This window comes from Dermacentor andersoni, chromosome 3 (assembly GCF_023375885.2).
Source record: "Dermacentor andersoni chromosome 3, qqDerAnde1_hic_scaffold, whole genome shotgun sequence".
Taxonomy (NCBI): Eukaryota; Metazoa; Arthropoda; class Arachnida; order Ixodida; family Ixodidae; genus Dermacentor; species Dermacentor andersoni.
In genome coordinates, this window is record NC_092816.1 from 102,696,178 (window position 1) to 102,720,089 (window position 23,912).

Consider the following 23,912-nt stretch of genomic DNA (forward strand, 5'->3'; position numbering starts at 1 on the left):
CCCAGACACCGGCCCTTCTCTTCCTCTTCGTCCGTCGCCGCCGCACACCAGTCACGCGCATTCGGCCGCGACATTCAAATAGTCCAAACTCCTATCACGCATGTATGAACAAAGAGAAATGTTTCTGCACGTACCTTGCTAATTCTCTTCTTCTTGAAGCCTTCCATGATAAGGAATGTGATGCAACCACTGAAGTAGCACACCGCATGGTAATAAGGACGGACGTAGTACTCGTCGAGCGTGTTGGTCATTACACTGTAAAAAAGAACAGAAGGAACGTGGAATAGCAACCGTGTAAAGCCTCTAAAAGAACGTAAAGAATTGCAACCGTGTTTCTGAAAGGCGAGGGTCCCTACATTGGCGTGTATATTATATTTTGTCAAATGTGGCAATTGCCTTGCATTAATAATATTCCAGTAGGAGTTATACGTATGGCCGAGGCGAAATGAGGCAGTCGCCGTTGGGGTACTGTCATACATTCGACGCTGCATGCGCCCCTTGCTCGAGGAGATTTGAACTTATCTCCAGAGACACGTGGAGCGCTTGGCTGCCGAAACGGCGAAGCGAAGTGGACGCACCGGCAACGTTGCGCTAAACCGGATTGGTGGTTGAGCGGTGACAGTGTTTTACCTAGCTCTACCTGCTCCTGCTGGCGTTAGCGTTGCACGCACTTACACTATGAGCACAAATGGCGTTTCTGCTGATCTGCTGGTCGTGTATGCAAGGGACCAGCGGAATGGACAGTGAGCGTAGAACTAACATTACACATTTTTAGGAAACCGTTAACGGTCCACTCAGCTCAGGCTAGCCAGTCTTGAGAATTTCCACATAGATGCCCAGCGGGAACAACAGTGAACGTGCGCACCACGCTCGCTCACGTCAGCAGTGAAACATAGAACGCTGCCCTCACTCCGCTGTATAAAAAAAAAATGACATTGGCCTTAGCTGGGCTATGCCAGGATAAACGTAGCGAAAGCTAAGGCATAGTATGGTTAGCCTTGGTTAATCTTGATTGCAAGTTCAGGTTAGCCTGATTGTCTAGCTATGTTGCGGCGTTTAGCCAGTCGTTTAGCCAGGGCGATTCGTTTCCTCTTCATCTCGTTCCGATGTCGATTCCAGGCCTCCTCTCGCTTATCAGAATTGTCGCCTTCCATACTACCGCCTCCACTGTGGTTGCGGCGCACGCGAGCTCTCCTTTTCAATCCTCCGACATGTAATCAGGCACACGACGAAGCTGGCGAAGCCAGCGGAGCCGCGCGCAACGACGAGGTACACGGTGTGACGTCAAACCAAACGGCAACGCGGGAAAGACGCGGCGCTGCGCAGCGGCGGAACACCTGTGGCTTGGTGCTACTAGTGGCGCGTGCGCAGTAGTGACTAGGGTGTGAGGGAGAGAGAGAAATATCCGCGGCGAGGCGCGCGTTCTGACGTCAGGTGCCTCCTCGGAGCACCGCCAGGGCGAAATCGCAAGTTCGCGGCCAGTAAAGCTTTTACATTAAATATAGAGGCGATGGAGCGGGGCGTGAATATGCGTCCACTTCCTTCTTTGCCGTTTTGTAGCCGAGCTGACTGGGCGTTGCTCGCGTCTCAAGTGAGATGCGCTTCTTAAAAAAAATTACAGGTGTGCTTAACTATCGTCCAAGAGACGCGAAGGCGAAATCGTCGTAAAGCGTATTGTAATTCACCTTAATCCGTATTAATCCATCATAATTCACCCTAATCCACCTTACTCCATCCTAGCCACCTTAATATTCCTTCATCGACCTCAAATAACCTTAATCCACCATAACCCACCCTAATCCACCTTAATCATCCTTAATACACCTTAATACGCCCTAATCTAGTCATTATTTGATAATTGAGTTTGCTAATCATTAATCATCGTTTATATATGGCTGGATATGCTTTGGTTTGTGTCTGGCCTTCCTTGGGTAACGTGATATTTCCTGCACTTCATAACGCGACCATGAAACACAGAGATGTGAGGGTCTCGCCGTAAAAATGACGCAGAATCTCCTCTCGGAGTTGTCTAAAAACGTGCCTGAGCATTGTGACACTTCCTCATCTCCATGCAGCCCGGTGTCATTATGAATGCTATGAAATTTGATCCGACGACTATACAGCTTATCAACCCTTATCAATCAATATCAAACTTATCGGACATGATTCTACCCTCATGAACCCTTACCGGTCCTTATCAACCTTATCGGCTTTGACCAGACCCTTATAAACCATTCTCCGTGATTATTAACATCATGAGATTCGATTCGACAATTATAGGCCCTTGTCACTCTTGAGCACTATATCTACCGACGTCGAACCACTATCAACCCAGATGAAAACCATATAACCCCTAATCGCTCTTTATCATCCTTTTCAATTCATTGACTGCTTATCTGTCTGTGTGGCTCGACGTGAAGCGCATGAGCCCTCATAGATCTATGGCAGTTTTGGCGGGTACAGCGCATCCTGCGACCACCGAAACGCAACGGGTATGTGGCGTGTTTGACATTAAATTTTAAGAAAATATGAATTTTCCTGAAGTCGGCATTGCACCCAGTCGGCTCTATACATGTGGTTCTAGATGTCATTCAATAATCATCAAACATTTGCGCCAACCCTTCATAGAAACAATGTTTTATACATTATTTTCTTCGGAGTCATTCGACTTACGTGACGGACAGGCTTCCTCGTTGGGTAGACATTGACATGCTTATACACATCTAAAAGAAAGCGAAACCGAAGGATTTGTCTGCAGCCATCGGAGCGCGTGAAATATGGGTGGAGTGGAGCGTAAGCGACGCAGGGCGAAATTGTCTATTAGATTTAGCAGAGCGTTTACGATCCGCTCTACTCAGACAGGGGTATGGTAGAACTTAGCACGCAGCCGCTTAGCGGGAACGGTAGTACGCGTGCGAACAACGCTCATGCTGGCAGCTGAACGCATAATGATTTCCTCGCTCCGCTATAAGGCCGATAGGGAGGGTGCGCTAACTTCATTTCTTGGTTGCTTTGTAGCTCAACTGTAGCGTGTCACTTGCGTCTCGCTAAGACCAATTATGTGGGGGCCTTAGATAAGACGTGCTCATTAAAACGACGCAGTTTCGCCCAAAAGGCGAAGCATCGTTTGCGATAACAAACCGTTAACAGCTGTACGAAGAAAGGTTTGTAGTTTTGTGCTGCCTAAGCAGCCCCGATCTTTAAGCACAGTATGGGCTGTCCATCGGGCCCGTGACGCAGCAAAGATGCTCGGCCTATCTGTAACGACGTGGGAGCGGCCCGCTACGTGCTGACGTGCGTTCCGAAGGACCAGAATGAAGGTTTACCATACGATACCATACTTCATGTCTCTCGCTAATGTGCTATGAAAGCAGTGGGGCATTGCAGCTCGAGCTTATCTTGAGGAAAGTACATCCTTGCCGAGCACTTTTGTGTTTCTTTTTTAACTATAGCTGAATCGTTGAACGAAGACAGTATACTATGAAGCACGCCAAGCAGCACTGTACGCAATACAAGTACACTCCTAAATAAATGCATTCCCTTTGTGGCTTGCGACACAACAACGATCCTCATCTGTCTTGTCCACATGTCTTTTCTTTAACGCTGCGACCCGGTATTTCCAAGTCACGAACGGGATGCACGTTATCAGCATGACAAAGCATTCTCGACAGGAAAGTAGCGAGCCCAGCGTTTTCAAAAAAGGAAACGCAAGCAAGACAGACAACGAATATTGTTGATTGGCAAGATAAGCCCCGAAAGGTGTAAATTCGATTAACAGTGCACAATGTTAAGCCAGCATAAATATCGTTTGTCTGAAGCTTCGTTCTCCCTGCCTTAGCCGAACACCATGAGAAAACTCAATTTTCTGCTTTCAATTTCAATAAATGATGACTGTCTGTATTCCTTTATGTTGTAAACTCAGTGACTGACTGCATTAACTCCACCTGACCTGTACGAAAATTGCGGCATTTATACGTTTTCATTCACCATTGACAATAAACAATGTTAGCTTACATATATGAAGTGTTCTTTTTGGCCAGTTAAGGCCTCTCGGTCACCTGGCAACATAATAATGATATCTGTAGTCATGTTAGAGTAGCGTACACACGAATTACCGCACCGAAATCGGTAACAAAGCGTCCAGAACCAGGGAGCCCACCAGGTACTACCGTAGCGGCCATATTGCTCACTATGTAATAATGATGATATTAGTTTTGTTTTTGCTAGCGCCATCTGTCGGTCGCGTACCTTAGTTAACAACGACGCCGCTACTCTTATTCCCGTTGCACTGTTTCACGTACAGTGTCCCTTCTCTAAACTCGCGGACAACATTCTGTGGCAATGAAGGGAATGGATGGAAACAACTTTATTCTGAATCCGGCAAATTTGACGACCCGGGCTCAGGTCTCCCATGAGGGGACTTCGAGGCCTTGCCTCGTCGCCGCCTCTCGGGCTTGCTGTACAGCCCACTCTTGTGTCTTGAGGTTGGAGCTGCGCAGAGCGGCGGCCCACTTCGACGCAAGAGCCTCCGGAGCTACTGCCATTGTAGCTGATGTAACCCGACACTCCCACAACATGTGTGACAGCGTCGCTCTAGTTTCCTGACATAATTTGCAAAGAGCAGTCGGGTATTGCGCGGGGAAAATGTCCTGCAATCGCACCGGACTGGGGAATGTTTGTGTTTGCAATTGTCGCCAGATGACTGCCTGGCGACTTTCAGCATGGGGTGAGGTGGGGGCAGCAACCGCAATGAAGGGAAAGCTACGGAGGCAAAGCGCAAACAAGAGAGAGCGCTTCTGAAAAGAGTGCCGTGTTTTCATTGACTTTAGTTTATGCTTGGAGAGAGAAGATATAAACACCTTATTAGCAGCAGTTAAATAGGACAAAACACACCACTGAATGTCAAAGTTTACTGATTCTTCGGCTTTTGCCTTCCGCGTCTGGGCAAACGCGAAACCATCGCGCGTGGAAGCGGCGTCGATTCAGCATCTGTTCCCAGCAACCAAAAGCACTGTCAAACGCTTGGAGACTATTTAGTGCGGTAACACAGGTACAGAAGCTACGCCTCCGTGGCTTTCCCTTCATTGCCACAGAAAGTTGTCCGCGAGTGTAATCTTATATAGCTGTTCTGTGGCGGCTCGCCATCTCCCCTTGCAGGAGCAGTGATCCCCGTCACACAGGGTGGTACCACGGACTGACCTCAGCAGCTGACGCCGCGGACGAGTATAGCCCTCCCCACCTCACGGCGCCCTGCCTCTCCCCTTCCCCCACTGGAAGCACAGATTAGATCGCCCACGCGGCTGAGGTTGGCTTGGCCGCCGGCAACTCAGCGCATGAGCAAGCGATCTCCCCTCCGCTTTCCGCTTCATGGTTCGACTGTTCGACTGCACCATGGACTGCAGCCTCCTCCTGCGCTATCGCATTTCTTACATCTCCTGCTGCGCTCTGCGTTCGCTTTGTTCGTCGCGGCGCTCGTTCACTCGGTTCGCAGGAGCGACGTGTCCGACTTAGCTGGTCGCTGGCAGGCACGCTGGAAACGCCGGGTTATATCTGCGCCTTAAATTAGAGACGCGCTTCTTAAAAAAATCATGAGCCAATTCATTCTGTGAAGGTGGATGACCAGCGAAGCTGATTAAGCATACGACGCAGAGGTGACACAGGACTGTGAACATAGGTACGGACTAATTTACCTTGACTTTTATATACATTCGCGTGGAAAACCGAGTCACCGCCCCGAGGAGCCGGAGGAAATTAGAAACGCAAGCGCTTGGAACGCCGACAAAGAAAGGGCCGTGCGAACGTAGACACCGCCAACGTGGGTGAAAGTGTAGTATCTGTTCTTATCAGCTTGATATCTGATACGGGTTGTGTTTGGACCTAAGATATCGAACTTATTTTTGCAAGTTAGCGGAGTGCTTGAAGCCTGCTTCATGGTTTTTGGTCTACAGACATAGATCCGCTGGGAAGTAGCAATATGCAGCTTAGCTACCATACAACAGTGCCTAGCTCTTTGCAGCCACCCGAGTGTGTGAAGTTTGACTGAAGAGAAGTGTAGGTGGTGTTCTGCAAATATGTTGATTATGTAATGCTTCGCCGAATTTTGATTAACTAACTCCGGCGGAGTCCCGTGGATTTCGCCTACTGCACCGTTGATGCTGCTCGTCACATCAGCATTCTAAGATGCCTGGTAGCTGCCAGGTCACTGTTCCTTCTGTCCAGCAAGCACTCAAGTGGCCTTGAATGCTTCGTCCCGCCAACTTGTGGCACACGCCGTATTACTAGAACACCGTCCGCCTTTTCCGGACGCAACGCCATAATTTGGTATTGCTGTCATCGCTTCACTCTTCGGGCACTGCCAATTTTCTATGCGAACAAAATATCCCCCCTTCGCACGCACACACACACACACACACACACACACGCACGCACACACACACACACACACACACACACACACACACACACACGCACGCACGCACACGCACACACACGCACACGCACGCACGCACACACACACGCACACACACACACGCACACGCACACAGACACACACACACACACAAGGAATAATAGAAATTTCGGCGCAACGATCACCGGATCACGATATTGCTAATATTGTACACTGGTGATGGGCTAATTGCCGAGGCAAGAAGCAAAAGGCAGTAGGCAGAAATACGTTAATACAGGCTTTCAGCATTCGATGGAATGCAGCATTTTCCTTTTTATTTTGTAAACTGGGAAACTCAAGGCAGGTGTCTGATAAAAGAAATGAAATCGCATTGAGAGGGAAGGAAGCAAGAACAGCGACTTCAGCAGCTTTATGGTGGATTATATGCAAGAGAGAGAGAGAGAGAAACACTTTATGCAGCATAATGAGGCAGCTGGAGAGACTCTCAGTCCATAGTCTCGCTGATGTGACATCTCAGCACTGCGCTAATGAAACCCTTCAGGTACACTAGGTGAGGTGACCAAAACGGGGAGCGAATTCAAGCTGCTGTGGTCATATGAACTGCCATTAACGTAGCTGATAAAGCTTGTGTTTTATGGCAGGGAATTTTCAATGCCTTAATTTTATGCATTGAGAACATCATGTATACATATCGTAAGTTGTGGTAATATTTCATATTATTCAATTGTACAAGCCACCTGCTCCTCGCTCCCTTCTCTCCCGCCCTCCCGCTCAATTTGGTATATATATATATATATATATATATATATATATATATATATATATATGAAAGAGGCAACTAAACGAAAAGGGGAAGAAAATAACTGATGGTTCATGACTGTCATAGAAAGTCGCCACTGACGATTCTTGTATGCTCATTGTAGGATTCCCTTTCTGTCACTACTTTGCAATGCTACGAAGCCGCCATTTACTGATACTCACTTTAAAAGAGGACCGGGAAAGATGAGGAACGGTAGTACATCAGAACTCGCCACGACCCACGTTCCGATGGCGCAGCATATTCCGGACAGCAAGATGAAAGCGCGCACGGCCAGAACCCTCCAACTGCAGCAGCGAACGCACAAGACATGGAACCCCACGGAAACTCTTGTGGCGTTTACAAGCACGCTAGAGAGTCGGAACAGGTCACTTCGGGCTCGAGAGTCTCATTTGTCATGGTGTTATGTGAAATATAGTATGTAGGGATTGGTTTAGTTCTTTCACGACGATTTACGCTCCACGTGGTGCATTTGTTTATAGCCGTAGCATTAGTAATACCAAAGGAGAAAAAAATATGTTTGTGAACTGTCGGGAGCCAGTCACGGGGTGCAGTCCAAATTATTAAAGTATGCAAATGCCACGTAGGTGCACAGAATCCAGATAGAGAATTTTAACGCACCCGGTAATCCGGCAAGCGCGGGCAGTTTGCCGGTTGAGCTGGGGCGTAAACGTGAGCGGCCAGATTGGTGGCGCCAGCTGGTGGTGCAAAGCTCAACCACACAAACATAAAGCACTAATCGTTTTCACCATTACGCCGCTGCCGAATATTTGCACCAGCTGCGAAGCAGGACATAGTGGGTTACTGCAATTTTAGCTCTGTGTTTGCCTGGTTGAAATCTACGTCACTAGGCGGCTGCACCACTCCGGCCGTCACGTTTACGCCCCCGCAAATCCGGCAGTCCACCCAAACCGCTCCCGTTTGCCGGAATAGCGGACAGGCTAAAAGTCTCTAATGTTGTTTGCCGTTGCTTGGACGGCTACGCATTGGGCGACATAATGCAGAGTGCAAGAAACAAACAAAACAAGCACCGTTTTCTTTTATTTAGTTGCGTTGGCATCGCAGTTCACTGCAATGGCATGGCATATTTTGAAATTGCCTGGGATGAGCTTCGTTTCTTTTGTTTTCTTTTTGTATCGCGGTACAAGACCTGGGGCCCTATAACGTAAATGTATTCCAATATTTTTTTTTATTCCACTGATGCAAGCATCGGGAACTTACCCGCTGCGTTGCCTTAGCCGCCCAATCAAACGCTTCCCTCCTTTATGAGAGGTCACTTTTGCTTGCTTTGAAAAGAAATAACATTGCCTACATTGAGCGGTTCTTCTTATCTAATTGGCTGACGAGAGGTGATGCGCACGCTCAAGTGGAGAGGGTTTCGAATGGACCGAGTCAGATCACTGAAAATAGATAACCGGACGAAGAAGGTGGTGCCGGCGTCTGCGATTGGTCCGCTTAGCTTGCGGTCACTTAGCTTACGGTGACTGGTCAAAAATCTTGGCGGCGTGCAAGGGAAGGTTAAAAATACCGCCGGAATGGATCCTCAACAAAGAAGAGATGGCAGGGCGATGTCGTATACGTACCGAAAGCGCTCGATAACGTTATACTGCCGCGCAAAAAGGTTTATTGTAGGCAAATAAATCCATGCTCTCGGACTGGTGCGAGTAGGCAGTGCCTGAGAGATCGGCGGGCAGCCATCTTCTATTTGTTTCGGAACGGGGCAATCTCCCGCTATTCAGCAAAAAAATTCAGCTTTGTTCAGCATAATAACGCATCTTTAACGCGCAGACGTCACTTTGACGCGGTGAGCTTTCGCGGTTTTGTGACGTCGCGTGACAGAAAAATGAAGTGGTTGCAACCCGAAACCTATTGACCAATAGCAGAGGGCTAATGGCGCAAAGGTGTCGAATCAGAAATAATTATTTTTCTTTTGTTCGGTCGAATCATGCGCAAACAGTGTGTACACGTCATGTCAGATGGGGGAGCTGTCGCGGTTTTAGTGACACTGCCTGACACACAAGCGAAGTGGGGGTGGTCCAAAAAATTTTTGACCAATCATGGAGAGCTGAATGCAGAATTGGAATAGAAAAGTTATGAGTAGCTTTATGTGATAGCGCCCCTGATCACCGAATCTTACTGTAGCGGTCAATTCCAACAAAATTCTCAAAGCCCTTCGCAGATGCAAGTCAGCTAGCGCTGACTTTGGTTTTAAATTTGTAGTGGATTTTACAGACCTACTTACCTCTTGAATACAGACGCCACCAATAGAGAGATCAGAAAAAGCTGAAAATCGGCTGACAGGTACCACACGTGCACCAGTGGTGATGGTGGTTGCGGTGGTGTGACGATCCTGTTACAGTCTATATCGGCAACCGGTCCGCATGAGCATTCAGTTCCGTGCAGACCCTGGAAATGATAGAATGTTTTATTGCCCTCTATGATTCCAAGGCTTATGTTTATGTGTGTGTCAGCGAGTAAGGATCATGGAGGGGTTCCTTTCTTTTTATTAACAGCAAGAAAAGTTTGTGCCAGCCTACTGAGGGTCCTCGATATTGTTCAATCATTTCAACCGGTTAGATAATGTCAAACTACAACCTATGAATGACAACACTGCATAGGCAGTGCGTGCCGCTTGCAAGCGGCGCCAGTGAAAGCCACCTAGCGGTAGATTTAAGAATCGCGGACAGGAGAAGGCGCAGGGCTGTGTCGCCTGTGCATCAATGACGGTAGACGTACACGGGGCTATGATTTTACTTTCGTGCGCTCAGAAGAAATTTATTTCTGTGGTGGTGGTGTCCACAGAAAAAAAAAACGCCCTCCAATATAGCGGACAGGTTACCGATTCTCCTGTGATTTGAGTGGGCGTGCGCTTTTTTCGCAACAAAGGGGGACATTGTCTGACTGCGAATGCAATGTGTTGCTTTCTACATCCCGCAGCTGTGATGCAGCGACTTTCATTGTATAGCTGCCGCAATGAGTTTGGCGTACCCGTGCGACAAGCATAGGCACTCGAAATGGTGACAGCAGCCACGCATTTCTGCGTGACCTATAGCTTACGGCATTGCCGACCTGGCAGAAAAGCCAACGTTTGGAAACTGCGGGTATCGTAGCCTTGCTAGTATTTACGAAGGTACTGCAATGGCGCTCATTTTTATTACTGTACACTTGACATGCCATTCACACTTCGCCGCTTGTTATGCGCTTTGACGCTGACGCCCCGCTGTTATCGCTCGTACGGCACACTCGGCTTGACGAATAAGAAAAGATCTGTAAATGAAAGGAAACATCACAAAATGCAGCCGTAGACTTAAGAAAGGCGGATACAACAGGCGAACCCAACGTTTCGGTCCATTAAGCTAGAACAGCTCACGGCACAAGAGAAGACGCAGAAAGATGCCGCGCGCCCAGCGGTGTAGGCTCGCTTCTTTTCTTGCAGGAACCGTGTGATTTGTCTATACTAAACAAGGCGCAGTATCGCAAGCGCAATTCACAGCGACGTAATTGCTCGCGACAGCCATTCGCTGCTTTGAAAGCCTCGACTCACCGCTGTAACCGAGTGGATATGCCGTCGCGTAGCGGGACACGTGGTCGTGGGTGCCATATCGGCCGCGGCAGCCACATTTCGACTCGACGGAATGCAAAACTTTGTTGGCATGTAAAGCCCCATTGAATTAATTTTAATAGCCGACGGGAATGCATATTTTGCAGGACGCGGTTTTCATTACCGCATTCAGTGCTGTCTTAAGACCTGGATCTCATTCACAGTTGCTCCTCATTACACGTAGAAACAACACAGCTAGTAAAAAATTATAAGCGATCCCGTGCACAAATGAGCATTATGCCGTGGTGGAAGCGACCGCCTTATTTGATTATCTATATCATTCCTGCCTGGGAGTGAACCTGGAAACGGCAAACTACTCTATATACACTAGAAGGCAACAACAATTAAGCATCCACTGCCCAGGCTAAGGAATGAAGTATCCCAGCCGACTGCGATTTGGTGCGCTGCATAGAACTGGAATGGCGGCCGCGAAAGCTGGTTTCACGTCTTTGACCATGGAATGCAGCAAATAGGCAGACAATGGTCGTATGGAGAAAATGTTCTCGGAACAACCGTTTCGTCCATGCTGCTGTCCTCCTCCATCTGTTGTGTTTGGGCGCTGTGCACCACATGTACTGTGGTGCAGAGCACAATACATGTTCTGTGCACCAAAATGTTTGTGTTTATTGCACCGCATGTATTCTGCAATAACGATATGTTTATGTCGCACTTCGTGAGCCTAATAAACAAGCCAGTAGTTCCGCGAGTGCAATTTTCCAGATATCTATTCGCGCATACGAGGAACATGCGGATCTTCGAGGCTTACCACGGCACCACTTCCGTAAAAATTCCTGATGAGGAGGAGAAGTGTCCACCAGTGCTTGTCTATCTCGTCGTTTAGCTTCATGAAGAATGCCTTGACGTCAGGTCCAGCGACGAAGTGCGGGAGCGGGTACAAGCACATCACGATGAAAGCAAGTGGAAAAAGTAATCTGCGATTGAAATGATGAAGACCTTGCCACATCATTCAGAATAGTGTTAAAATACTATAGCTCATTCTCACTTTCCGACAATCGCTTCTCGCACTGTTCTGGTAGCCCTGAAAGCATCTAATTAACCGGGCCCTGTGTTCCTCTTTTTCATTTAACGCACCCGCAATCAGGAGCACAAAACTGGCCTTTCCGTGCCTGCCCGTCGTTTCCGTCTCTGCGATCGCGACGCCCATGGTCATCATCGCGTCGCGGTTTTAGTACCACCTTGGCCACAGCGTGAATAAAGACGTCACTTTTTCCACGGCGGGCGTGGGCTCCACTCTTGCGCGTGGAATGTGGAGGAGAGACGCATTTTCTACAGGGATGCCGACACGTCCGCACTCCCAGAATACGAGCATGCCTTAAACCTTTGTTCCCGGTTACTCTCGCAAGTTGCGCACGACGCAGAAAAATAAGAATAATACGCTAACGGGCAAGTTCTCACTTGAACCTGCGCGTTGCGCGCACCGATACCCCCTAGCTAAACGACGGCTCTGGAACTGCGCTGTCGGATGAATTATTGCCAAATACTCTCGTATTTTCCGCTGTGTCATTGAAATAGTTGTTCACCATCGCTCAATCATGCCGCTGTAACCGCACTCGAAACGCCACGATAAAGACAAGTGAAGTAAGTGGTCGCAGCAGAGGCGCTGTTACTGAGCGAAAGGAAAAAAAAAATGGAGTGCCTTTGCTTTGCGCGATACGTGATGTGTTAGCGAGAGGGTATTTCGCCGAGTGCGCGTGCACGTTTAATTTCCTTAACTGCCGCACACCTAAGCGCAATTTATGCAACCGCATGCATAACGTCATGACAGTACTCAGATTACGCCAGACTGCCAGCTTCGGTACGGTTTTAATTGGCCACTTACTCTCCCTTAATGACAGCCACAAATAAATTGCGAAATCAATTCCAGCTTAGCTCCATCTCACGCTCAGGACAAATTAGTAGTCCTGTTTTAGTGCTATTATCAGGGTCAGCTGTTCGTTTGGACGCTGCGAGGTCTAAAGGGACGGCACAAAGCCAGTGTTGTCATTTACACATCGTACGTGGCGCCAAGTCATTAGCAGTCATAATCCACTGGCGATGCGGAAAGTTCTAAAAACCTAATCGTTGACTTTACCGGTTATTCGACTCTGCGCTATAGTACGGTAAGCAATGAAGGTATACTAAATCGCGATCCCTCAGAGTGTGGTTTCGCGGAGATGGGTGACATGCACAGGCTTAACCTATCTCGTCTTACGCAACGGCAAGACTCCTTGATGTCGAAATGGAGCATTGATCGCATGTGAGCGTGTGAATAAAGGATTAATGCTAATGGTTCAGTCACCTCTGGATAACTACTTATTTTTGTGTATCACGCATTGGATGACAGTAAAAGCTGTCATTCAGAGATTAGTTGCCAGAAGCTAAAAAGTCTCCCGTTTTGCGAGAGCGAAAACTTCCTGCCTTACAAAAAAAAACGTATAATTTGCCTTTATGGCTTCATGCTACGCTGTAGAGCGAGGGCAATTTTTCTATTGGCAGTGTCGCGCTTCGAGCGACACTGGAAATTATAATTTCAATGTGCATCGCGAAATGCATGACTATGTGTCTGCAAAATGTTTTTTTTTTTGTTTTTCGCGCTTACGCTTTCGGTTGGTTTTGAACTGATGGACACGTCTTGTGCCACATCATGGCGGTTAAGAGTAAGAACTTGCCTTTGTCGCTTCCTCTTTCTACGTGTGGTTATGTGAACGAGAAGCACGAAGTAGAACTCAAATTTCTTACCTGATCAAACGTTTAACGATGTTAGTGAGGAAAACGAAAGGCCCATTTGTCTTCTGCTTACTCACGCTTAGGCAGAGAAAGAAACCGCTGCAAAGGTTGAGAGGACGTAAGTATGAGAAATGACTGGAAAATGCATCCTTGAACAGATAAAACAATAGCCATTTCAACTGCAATCGGCCAAATCAGGAAATTTTCCAATGCATCTCGCGCCTCCATGAAATATGACACATTGTTTGCATGACGAAACTATGTTGTACTGGTGAAGGACACCGCAATATATAGAAGAGGGAACAGGAACTCTCCCATCCATTTTCGCTTACGCTGCCTGTATACACTTCTACATGTGAAGTTCACTCCAGTGAGACACCTTTCCTAGTTGCGCATTTGCAAAGTTCTAAACTTCATGCTTTGCTTTAAAGTCAATGAATTTTCGAGCCACACTGAGGGAGAAAATTAAAGATGCGCTCCAATTAATGCTATGGTAGAGGCCTTTTTATTTTCACGTGGCAAACATTTCCAAATCGATTCATTGGTGGCCTATTGAGGGCATATTTGCGTTTTAATTTGCATGTAGGAAGCGTGGCTTCTGTGGAGGTCTTTCTCGTGCGTAGCATTATATGGCATGCCCGTAGAAGAAGTTCATGTGAAGCCAGAAAACCAGTTTCCCAATACAGTGCACGAATGCGCAGTTTAAGCCAATTGCGGGGTCGGTTGATAGCTGTCATCCGGAGTACAGTGACAAACGACCAATAGGCGCGCTGGCGCAAAACAATGTACAAGCCAGTCTACTTCCGCCCTTCCTCCTACACCATACGTAGAAAGGAGGCGTTAAAACTAGGCCAGAAATGTGTGAGTCTATACTAGGAGGATAGCAAGCAGCATAGGTCGGCCTAGTAAATACCAAACCAGCGAGCATGGAAAGTGACTAAAGGGCATACAAAAAGAGAGGATGCGTCACACGTGCATCGATTACGCGTGCCCTCGCAGCCAGCCTCCCTCCGCTGCCTATGACGGCATAACGCATTGGTTACGCCCCGCCGGCCATCACGCAAACAAAATAAGCCGAACCTTCCTGAACGGGAACTGCCGCAGACGTGAGTAGCATAATACGGCGTTCGGCACCGCCCCCATCGCCCGTCGGCCCATAAAGCGGTGAAGGCGCTTTTGTGTTTCTTAAGGACGACGGGTTTGTGCGACCATCTGTGACTATTAACGCGATTTCTGTAAGACCACACGCGTCAGCGAACTCGCCGCGATTTCCTTCTTTCCTTCCCTCCTCTCTCTCCCTGTGATCTTTGTTATCCCCTTTCCCATTCCCCCGGTGTAGGGTAGCCAACCGGACGTTATTCTGGTTAACCTCCCTGCCTTCTTCTTTTCTTGCACCTCTTGCACGCGAGGCGAGTGTTCTACCCCGACGCCACCACTGCACCTCGGCAAGAATCAGATGTATGCGTTAAGAGACAAAGCTGGTAATATCATTACTAATATGGATGTGATAGTTCAAGTGGTTGAGGCGTTCTATAGAGATTTATACAGTACCAGTGGCACCCATGACGATAATGGAAGAAAGAATATTCTAGAGGAATTCGAAATCCCACAGGTAACGCCGGAAGAAGTAAAGAAAGCCTTGGGAGCTATGCAAAGGGGGAAGGCAGCTGGGGAGGATCAGGTAACAGCAGATTTGTTGAAAGATGGTGGGCAGATTGTTCTAGAGAAACTGGCCACCCTGTATACGCAATGCCTCATGACCTCGAGCGTACAGGAATCTTAGAAGAACGCTAACATAATCCTAATCCATAACAAAGGGGACGCCAGAGACTTGAAAAATTATAGACCAATCAGCTTGCTGTCCGTTGCCTACAAAGTATTTACTAAGGTAATCGCAAATAGAATCAGGAACACCTTAGACTTCTGTCAACCAAAAGACCAGGCAGGATTCCGTAAAGGCTACTCAACAATAGACCATATTCACACCATCAATCAGGTGATAGAGAAATGTGCGGAACATAACCAACCCTTACATATAGCTTTCATTGATTATGAGAAAGCGTTTGATTCTGTCGAAACCTCAGCAGTCATGGAGGCATTGCGGAATCAGGGTGTAGACGAGCCGTATGTAAAAGTACTGAAAGATATCTATAGCGGCTCCACAGCCACCGTAGTCCTCCATGAAGAAAGCAACAAAATCCCAATAAAGAAAGGCGTCAGACAGGAAGATAACATCTCTACAATGCTATTCACAGCGTGTTTACAGGAGGCATTCAGAGACCTGGATTGGGAAGAATTGGGGATAAAAGTTAATCGAGAATACCTTAGTAACTTGAGATTCGCTGATGATAATGCCTTGCTTAGTAACTCATGGGACGAATTGCAATGCATGGTCACTCACCTGGAGAGGCAAAGGAGGAGAATGGGTCTAAAAATTAATCTGCAGAAAACTAAAGTAAGGTTTAACAGTCTCGGAAGAGAACAGCAATTTACAATAGGTAGCGAGGCACTGGAAGTGGTAAGGGAATACATCTACATAGGGCAGGTAGTGACGGCGGATCCGAATCATGAGACGGAAATAATCAGAAGAATAAGAATGGGCTGGAGTGCGTTTGGCAGGCATTCTCAGATCATGAACAGCAGGTTGCCATTATCCCTCAAGAGAAAAGTGTATAATAGCTGTGTCTTACCAGTACTCGCCTACGGGGCAGAAACCTTGAGGCTTACGAAAATGGTTCTACTTAAATTGAGGACGACGCAACGAGCTATCGAAAGAAGAATGATGGGTGTAACGTTAAGGGATAAGAAAAGAGGAGATTGGGTGAGGGAACAAACGCGAGTTAATGACATCTTAGTTGTAATCAAGAAAAATAAATGGGCATTGGCAGGACATGTAATGAGAAGGGGATGTAACCGATGGCCGTTAAGGGTTACGGACTGGATCCTAAAGGAAGGGAAGCGTAGCAGGGGGCGGCAGAAAGTGAGGTGGGCGGATGAGATTAAGAAGTTTGCAGCGACGACATGGCCACAATTAGTACATTAACCGGGGTTGTTGGAGAAGTATGGGAGAGGCCTTTGCCCTGCAGTGGGCGTAACCAGGCTGATGATGGTGTTGATGATGTAGGTTCTTCGCGCCTGCTTCACAGAAGAAACTTGTTTGCCGAAGTTTGACTGCAATTGCCGACCACCATAAAGATTGATTGCCCCTTGAATTCCAGCGTTCGGCGCTGTAATGTCTCTCATGTAGGCATGCGAGAATTTCGTTTATCAGCGAACGAGGAATGACTAGGCGCGTTCCTTACGGTATCTAGGCCTCGTTTTCTGAGCGACTCGTTTAGCACTGCCATTATGGAGAGGATGGAGCTTGCACGTTACGATTTTCTGGTCATCTGTTGGCGAAAGAGTACAGAAAACGCTGCTAGATCTCATCGTCCTTCTGGGCTTTCTTTACTGGGTCGAAGGCGAACGTTTGCAGGCCCATAAGTGCTCGTTGTAGATACGCGTTAGTGGCCCCGAAACAACGTCAGCAGTAGCGATGCTTTTTCATGGGACATGCTGCATGACGTAGCTGAAACGCATGAGGCGCATGCGGAAACACTGAATTCGTGGTGGTAGCAGATTCAGGGATTATTGCCAAGAGAGTGAGCAAACATTAGTAATGTGTTTGAAATGTTGCCTTAAGATCACACAAGTATTCCTCGAACTGCTCGGCTCACGAGATCAAAGCCGATGTTTCATTTTCGACTTCAGCCTTACGGTAGACGTTAGGAATCTAGAGGGGCCATTCCCATCTCGACGAATCTGCAGCAGTACCGCGCCCAAGGCCTGGGATGATGTGTTTGCTGCGGGTGCCGTAAGAAAGCCCGGATGGTGTTTTGCCAAGGAGCGGTCCCAAAAAATGAGGTCCTTGATGCTACGGAAGTTTTCGTCTTCAACAAGGATCCTTGTACACTGTCACGGTTTTTGGTAATATCACGCAGAATGGTTGTTTTCTCAGTCAAAAGGGGCAGAAATCTTGCAAGATGGTTCACCACCATTCCCTGAATTATGGTGACGATGATGTTTATGGCCATCCACTTTGAAATGGGACGGGGACAAATAGTTACCTAGCCTGCTTGATTTATTGTGGTTTTACTGTATCTAGCTTGAAGCCCGTCCATGCGGTTGACAGCTGCTGTTAGTCCTCTAAGGGTTTCGGAAATGCGTTTTTGGAAGGATTTCGGCTTCTGAAACTCGTGAAATAAAAGGCGCGTGAAGGCTCGTAAAACAAAAGCGTCCGATTGGCGTTATGAATAAGGTGATATTTTGGCATGTCAGAGAGAGAGAGAACTTATCAAAGTGTAAATTTGCCTCTAGCCTTGAAAAATGATTGCCTCACCTAACAACGAGAGTGTGTGTAGCAAAGTGGTCGGGCGAGGAAACTTTTCCTGAGAATTGAAGGGTTTAGGTGGGGGAAGTCCACGCAGATGTGAACACTTTCATAGGGTTTCACTGCCGGTACAATTTCCGACAGCTGTCCGTAGGGTGGTGGTACCGGTCATTCGATAGGATGAATACCTCCTTGCTGTTCCATTCTGGTTATCGTCTGCTCGACTGCTTTCCGTATGCGCATAGCAATGCGCCTTGCCACGGTTTGAGAAAAGCGCAGCCGCGCGGTATAGGTGAATGATGTGCACGCCCGGCAGCAGAACCAGCCCGTTGAAACGTTGGGGATTCTGTTGTTCTACGTCGTCTGTGGGACACAGTCGCACACGTCCGCGTCGCAAATTTCAGCCATGTTGTGTAGGACGACGACGTATTGATAAGCGGTCTTAAACGGCTCTTGTTCACGACACTTGAAGCGTACCGATTCGTAGACGACGTTCCTCACTTGAATGAAGTGCTAATCACACTTTCTCTTGACAACCCCGAATTTCTGGGGCCTTCCGGGGAGAACTAAAATGCGTTAAAAATCTGTCTCGCTTAGCAAACCACCGCGTTGAGCAGAGTTCGTACTTTCATCTTTGATCTTGTTCGACAAGCCTAGACGCAAAGCGGTAGTTATCGAACTCGACGATCCATGCAAGCCACTCAAAAGCCCGATGAAACATGATTAGTTCGATAGGCTTTAAATAGACTTCCATCGCTTCTGCTGCCTCCGCAGCTGAGTCCGTCCTCGTGTTTGTTGAAGACCGTAGGGAATGGCAAGGCAAGAGACTGGTTGTAGACGGCCCGAGACTCTCACTCATGAGACCATGCAGTGGGGGCTAGGAACTCGACATGGTTTGCTTCAAGCGAAAAGCGCTTATTCTCCAGGCACACCGCCACGCCTGACTTTGGAGTGAAATCCGATCCGCGTCAGGGAGGGCTGTCTGCGGAGTGTAAATTACGCAGTGCATGCGTGTGACAGTAAGGAAGGCGCTGTGCCACTGGTTCTCCACTAAACCGAACGCACCTAAACATAACGAAAGGTCAGTGGCTCGCTACAGAAAGCCCCTAGTGTAGTTAAGTAGAAAAGGAACAAGGAGAAAAGTTTTAGCTTTCATTGTGTACCCTGTCGCTAGCTAATCACTTCTTCCTGCAAGTTACGTGGACGTGCAGTGAAGGTGATCGTATGAAATGATATCACTTCATACGTGTCACTTAAGTGATAGAGTTAACCAGCTCTATAGTTACTTATGTTATAGAGTTAGCGGTTTAAAATCAGGGCATGTTTTCACAAAAACAAAAACACTCTTACGCTAGGACTTTCTGTACGAGCATTACGCTAGCCAGTGGGGGTATTGAACATATGATTATAGCCACGGTGACCAACAAAAGACAAACACCACACACCAAAATTTGACCGCTTGTTGAATTCGGCGGCTTAGAAATGATTCCTTCGTTATTTCATCGCTTAGCGAGGTTCCGTAGATTCATAAGGCTTAACCTGAACAGTTAAGAACATTTTGATAATCATCGATACGCAATCACATAGATCTCGTAAGAGATCATGCTCCATACATCACGAGGATGCTTTTATTAATAAAAATGTCGAGTTTTATGGTTTGTTTGTATGCTCCTGTGTTAGTGTGTGAGCTTGCGCAAACAAATTTTACTGTAGTCACCACTCCCTCCGAATACGTTTTCGGACACAAATATTGCCACTTGCCTGATAAAGAAGAACGTGTCGACGCTGTTAAACATCGCGGTTGCAATCATGTGGTGCCAGTGGTCAGAAGCAATGAATAGGTTCAGCACACGGGCTGAAGAAAGGAGAAACAAGTTCAATGAGTCATTACCTGAATTTAGCAGCCACTATTCATCACTTCAGCAAGGTCTATTTATCTAATGAACTTAGCATTGCGCCTTGTCATTAACGTATAGAAAGCGAATACTGCACAAACACCATCCACTCCACTCGCACAATAAATGCACTGTGGTGAATCTAGAGGTAATCAAGGTATTTTCTGCATATCTATGTCTGGCAAGAAAATAGACAGCCTTCGTATGGTAGGTCACACAGTGACCGCTATTGGGTGGTCCAAGTTTACCCAATAGCGCAAGGAATTTTAGTTGGTCAATGCTTTTGTTCGCATTTGGTCATTTCTGGCTAATCCTATGATGTTAGTTATACGTAATAGCCGTTCTGCATGTGCAAACTTTTGCCAGTTCTTTAGGGCACATACAACAACGAGGTATTGATATATTTACACAATAGACAATATACTTTCAATCCGCGATGCATATTGTAGATCTCAGCTTTCAGCGCAAACATGACACACGTCGACGCGAAATAATCGACAAAAAATAGAGTTCACTGAACGAATAGACTATAGAATAGGGAAGGAAAAGAATATAGTATAGAGAATATAGTGCAACTACGGTATTCGAAGCTTTCAGTGCACTTTTTACAGCCAGTTCTTAGGGAGGAATACACATAGTAAAGTATTAGTTATAAGTTGTAAAGTATAAGTATAAGTTAGCCAATGCAGGCCTGGTTTTCGCTACCCTGCACAAAAGGGAAAGAAAAAGTCGCAGTTTCGTCCGAAAGTCGAAGGATAGCAAACTATTAGACAGATGTGCGAAGCAATGGCAGTAGTTTTACCGGCTGTATAAACTCTTAAAGTTTCGCTTACTAAGTTAATAAGCATCATGTCATGCGCGCACAGGAAAATATGAACACATCTCACTCGGTCACGGCGGACACTCGTTGTCAAAAGGCTGCCGTGCAGGAAGAGCGACAACAGCAGCATGCGAATTGCCCTTCATGATGCCTCTTGCTCCAAGGCGAAAGTAAACGGTGAGGACACAGCGTACACAAAGCTGTCAGCCCTCGGAGCACCTAGACTCGGTACTGTTACGTTTCGCCTACGACGCGCGGCGGACCTTTTGGCCCGTTCAGCGCCGCCGATACGCCTCCCCGCCACGCGCGTCCAGGCATGTTTCAGTGCCACGTGTCTTCGTGTGTGCGTGTGTGTGCATGTTGGTGCCCACGCTTGTCAAAGCGCGGCAGCCGGCGAGAGGAGCTCCCCAAGTGTGAAGCGAGGAGGTCTGACCGGCGCTGGCCCGGCGGATGCGTCACTACACTCGTCTCAACCTGTCTCTCAGCGTGTCCGTGCCCCGTCACGTGCGCCTCTGACGTGACGTTCCTTCTTGCCCTCGACTCCGAGACTATAAAAGCAGCTGCCCCCGGACGCCAAGAGAGAGGCTCCGATTTCTTCCGTTGAGTTACGTGCTCTCCCGTCTCTCCACTTCGGTCGACCTGACCACCCGCTCTTTTGCGATGTTAGAGTAAACCAGTTGTTCTGTTACCAGTCGACTCATGCTTTGCCGGGACCTTCGGATGCTTCCAGTTGTGCCCCAGGCCGCCAGGCCAACGCTACCCTTGGGGCTTCCGACCCATTTGCAACAACGGGCGTCAGCGCTGAAATTCCAACAACTGTCTGCCAGCGGTGAGATCGCGACAACGGAGGCCAGCAGCAAATATATGCGGTTGACTGTATGCTGAGCAGCACAACGACCATCCGGGAGCAGTGCAACGAGCCCTGTGTGATGACTGGTTGCCTGCAGCGGAACGACTGCGCTGAATTCTTGGCTGCGAGGTTTGGTGAGTGCGGGACTTTCTTCTTCTGAGTTTTGCCAGGCTTTTGTTAGTGTCAGAAACAGAGCTGGTAATTGTGGTTGTCGTTGCTGCCGGGTTAGTTTGCGGCAAGACAACAGTAGGCAGTAGAGAAAGCAGCATTCAGAGCAGCCATGGATTTGAAGTCGTTGCGCAAACCGAAATTGCTGGAGCTTGCAAGAGAGTTGGGTCTGGATGTCTCAGACAAACTCAGAAAACCAGAACTGCTAAGGGCTATTCTTGAGTTAGAAGCTGAGGATGACGAGCTGTCGGAATGCCTTGAGACCATTGAGGAGAGGGAGACGGCAAAAAGACAGGAACTTAAAGAACAGAAAGAGCGAGAGCAACAAGAAAAAGAGCGCGTCCGTCAACACGCTTTGGAAATGAAGCGTCTCGAGATAGAGATGGAACGCGCTCGTAATGGAAGTCAGGCACACGGTGCAGGAGAACGAGTATTGTTCAAAATGACTGACCTGATGCGGCCGTTTAAGCTTGGAGAGGACATTGGTTTGTTCCTGGTTAACTTTGAGCGAACGTGCGAGAATCAGGGGTTCTCTCGGGAAACGTGGCCACAGCGCTTGCTCACTTTGCTACCCGGCGAGGCGGCCGACGTAGTCGCTCGCTTGAAGAGAGAGGAGGCAGATGATTTCGACAAAGTGAAATCGAGTCTGCTAAAAAAGTACAGGCTGTCAGCGGAGGCGTTCCGTCGGAAGTTTCGGGAAAATGAGAAAGGCAGAAGTGAGTCATATACAGAGTTTGCCTACAGGCTAATGTCAAACATGCAGTAGTGGCTCAAAGAAGAGAAAGCGTTTGGTGAACACGAGAAAGTTCTGCAGTGTTTCGGGCTGGAACAGTTTTATAGTCGGTTACCTGAGAACGTGCGGTACTGGGGCTTGGATAGGCCAGACGTTAGTACGGTGGCTAGAGCCGCTGAGCTAGCCGAGGAGTTTGTGACGCGTCGGGCTCGCGGAGCTAAGGACGGTCAAAAGTGTGAATTTGGCTCCAAGTTTGAGAGGCCGAAGTTCACGCCCATGAGAGCAAAGGGGGACACACGTAGTTCGGATGCGAGTGAAAGCAGTCCGACCGAACGTAAGGAGACGGCGGCAACCGAAGCCGAACGCAGAAAGCGGTTCGAGACGAGGCAAGCGCGCGTTTGTTATAGGTGCCAGAAGCCGGGTCACTTTTCGGCGCAGTGTCCAGAAACAAAAACAAAAGTCGTGTTTTTGTCATTATGCAGCACTGACGAGAACATGAAGCTTCTCGAGCCTTACATGCGGGACCTCCTCGTGAACGGGAAAGAGTGCCGAGTGCTTCGCGATTCCGCAGCTACAATGGATGTAGTTCACCCCTCTTACGTAGAACCCGATATGTTCACGGGCGAGTGCGCATGGATCAAGCAAGCCGTGGAAGCTCATAGCGTGTGTCTGCCCGTAGCAAAAGTGCTTATTGAAGGACCTTTCGGAGCACTTGAGACGGAGGCGGCAGTGTCATCTATGCAGCCCCCCCAGTACCCGTACCTATTTTCGAACAGGTCCGATCACCTCCTGCGCGAGAAGGGGCTTTTGTTTGGTGAGGCTAGCGTTCAGGCCTTAACCAGATCGAAGGTTCGGGAGCTCGCTGCAAAGGCGGTAGTTGCGGGGCCGACGTTGTCGAACAATGAGAAAGGGTCAGAGGCGCAGCAAGCTGATATTCAGAGCACGTCCGAACTGAATAAAATTGAGCCTGTAGCGTTAAAGGCACCAGATACTGGAGAGGAAATGCCCGACACGGGAAAGTTAGAAGAGCTATCTGCAGATTTGCTCATCGCGCCTACGTCAGACGGACTTAATAGCTTGCTAAAAGTCAGCCGGGCAGCTTTGATAGCCGAGCAAAAGAAGGATGGCAGCCTAGAAAACATACGCTTCATTGTCAAGGAAGGTATCGCCAAGAAAAATGCTCGCTTTGTGGAAAGAGGTGGGGTCCTGTACCGGAAGTATCTCGACCGCAGGGGAGTGGAGTTCGATCAGCTGATCGTGCCTCAGTGCTACCGTCAGGATCTGTTGCGCTTGTCGCATGGGGGTTCGTGGTCCGGACACCTAGGAGTTAAGAAAACTAAGGACCGTCTCTTGCAAGAGTACTATTGGCCAGGTGTTTTCGGGACGCAGACCACTTTGTGAGGACATGTGACACCTGTCAGCGGGTGGGCAAACCAGGGGACAAATCGAGGGCGCCGTTGAAGTTGGTACCTATCATTAGGGAGCCTTTTAGACGGCTCGTTATTGATACAGTGGGACCTCTG

General features: G+C 48.1%; 1 protein-coding gene and 1 pseudogene across 2 annotated transcripts in view; one reads left to right on the forward strand and one right to left on the reverse strand.

Annotated features, from left to right (window-relative positions):
- LOC126540855 (nose resistant to fluoxetine protein 6-like) overlaps nucleotides 1-23,912 on the reverse strand; it is a 104,989-nt gene that overhangs the window by 12,332 nt on the left and 68,745 nt on the right. For both annotated transcript variants that reach the window (XM_055076219.2, XM_055076225.2), the window contains exons 8-13: nucleotides 19,685-19,778; nucleotides 13,567-13,653; nucleotides 11,594-11,759; nucleotides 9,469-9,632; nucleotides 7,391-7,513; nucleotides 135-255 (exon numbers count right to left, since the gene is read on the reverse strand). In XM_055076219.2, the coding sequence (XP_054932194.1) occupies nucleotides 135-255; nucleotides 7,391-7,513; nucleotides 9,469-9,632; nucleotides 11,594-11,759; nucleotides 13,567-13,653; nucleotides 19,685-19,778 (755 nt within the window). The remainder of the gene's footprint in view (nucleotides 1-134; nucleotides 256-7,390; nucleotides 7,514-9,468; nucleotides 9,633-11,593; nucleotides 11,760-13,566; nucleotides 13,654-19,684; nucleotides 19,779-23,912) is intronic.
- Nucleotides 5,805-5,961, forward strand: LOC126542585 (U2 spliceosomal RNA; annotated as a pseudogene).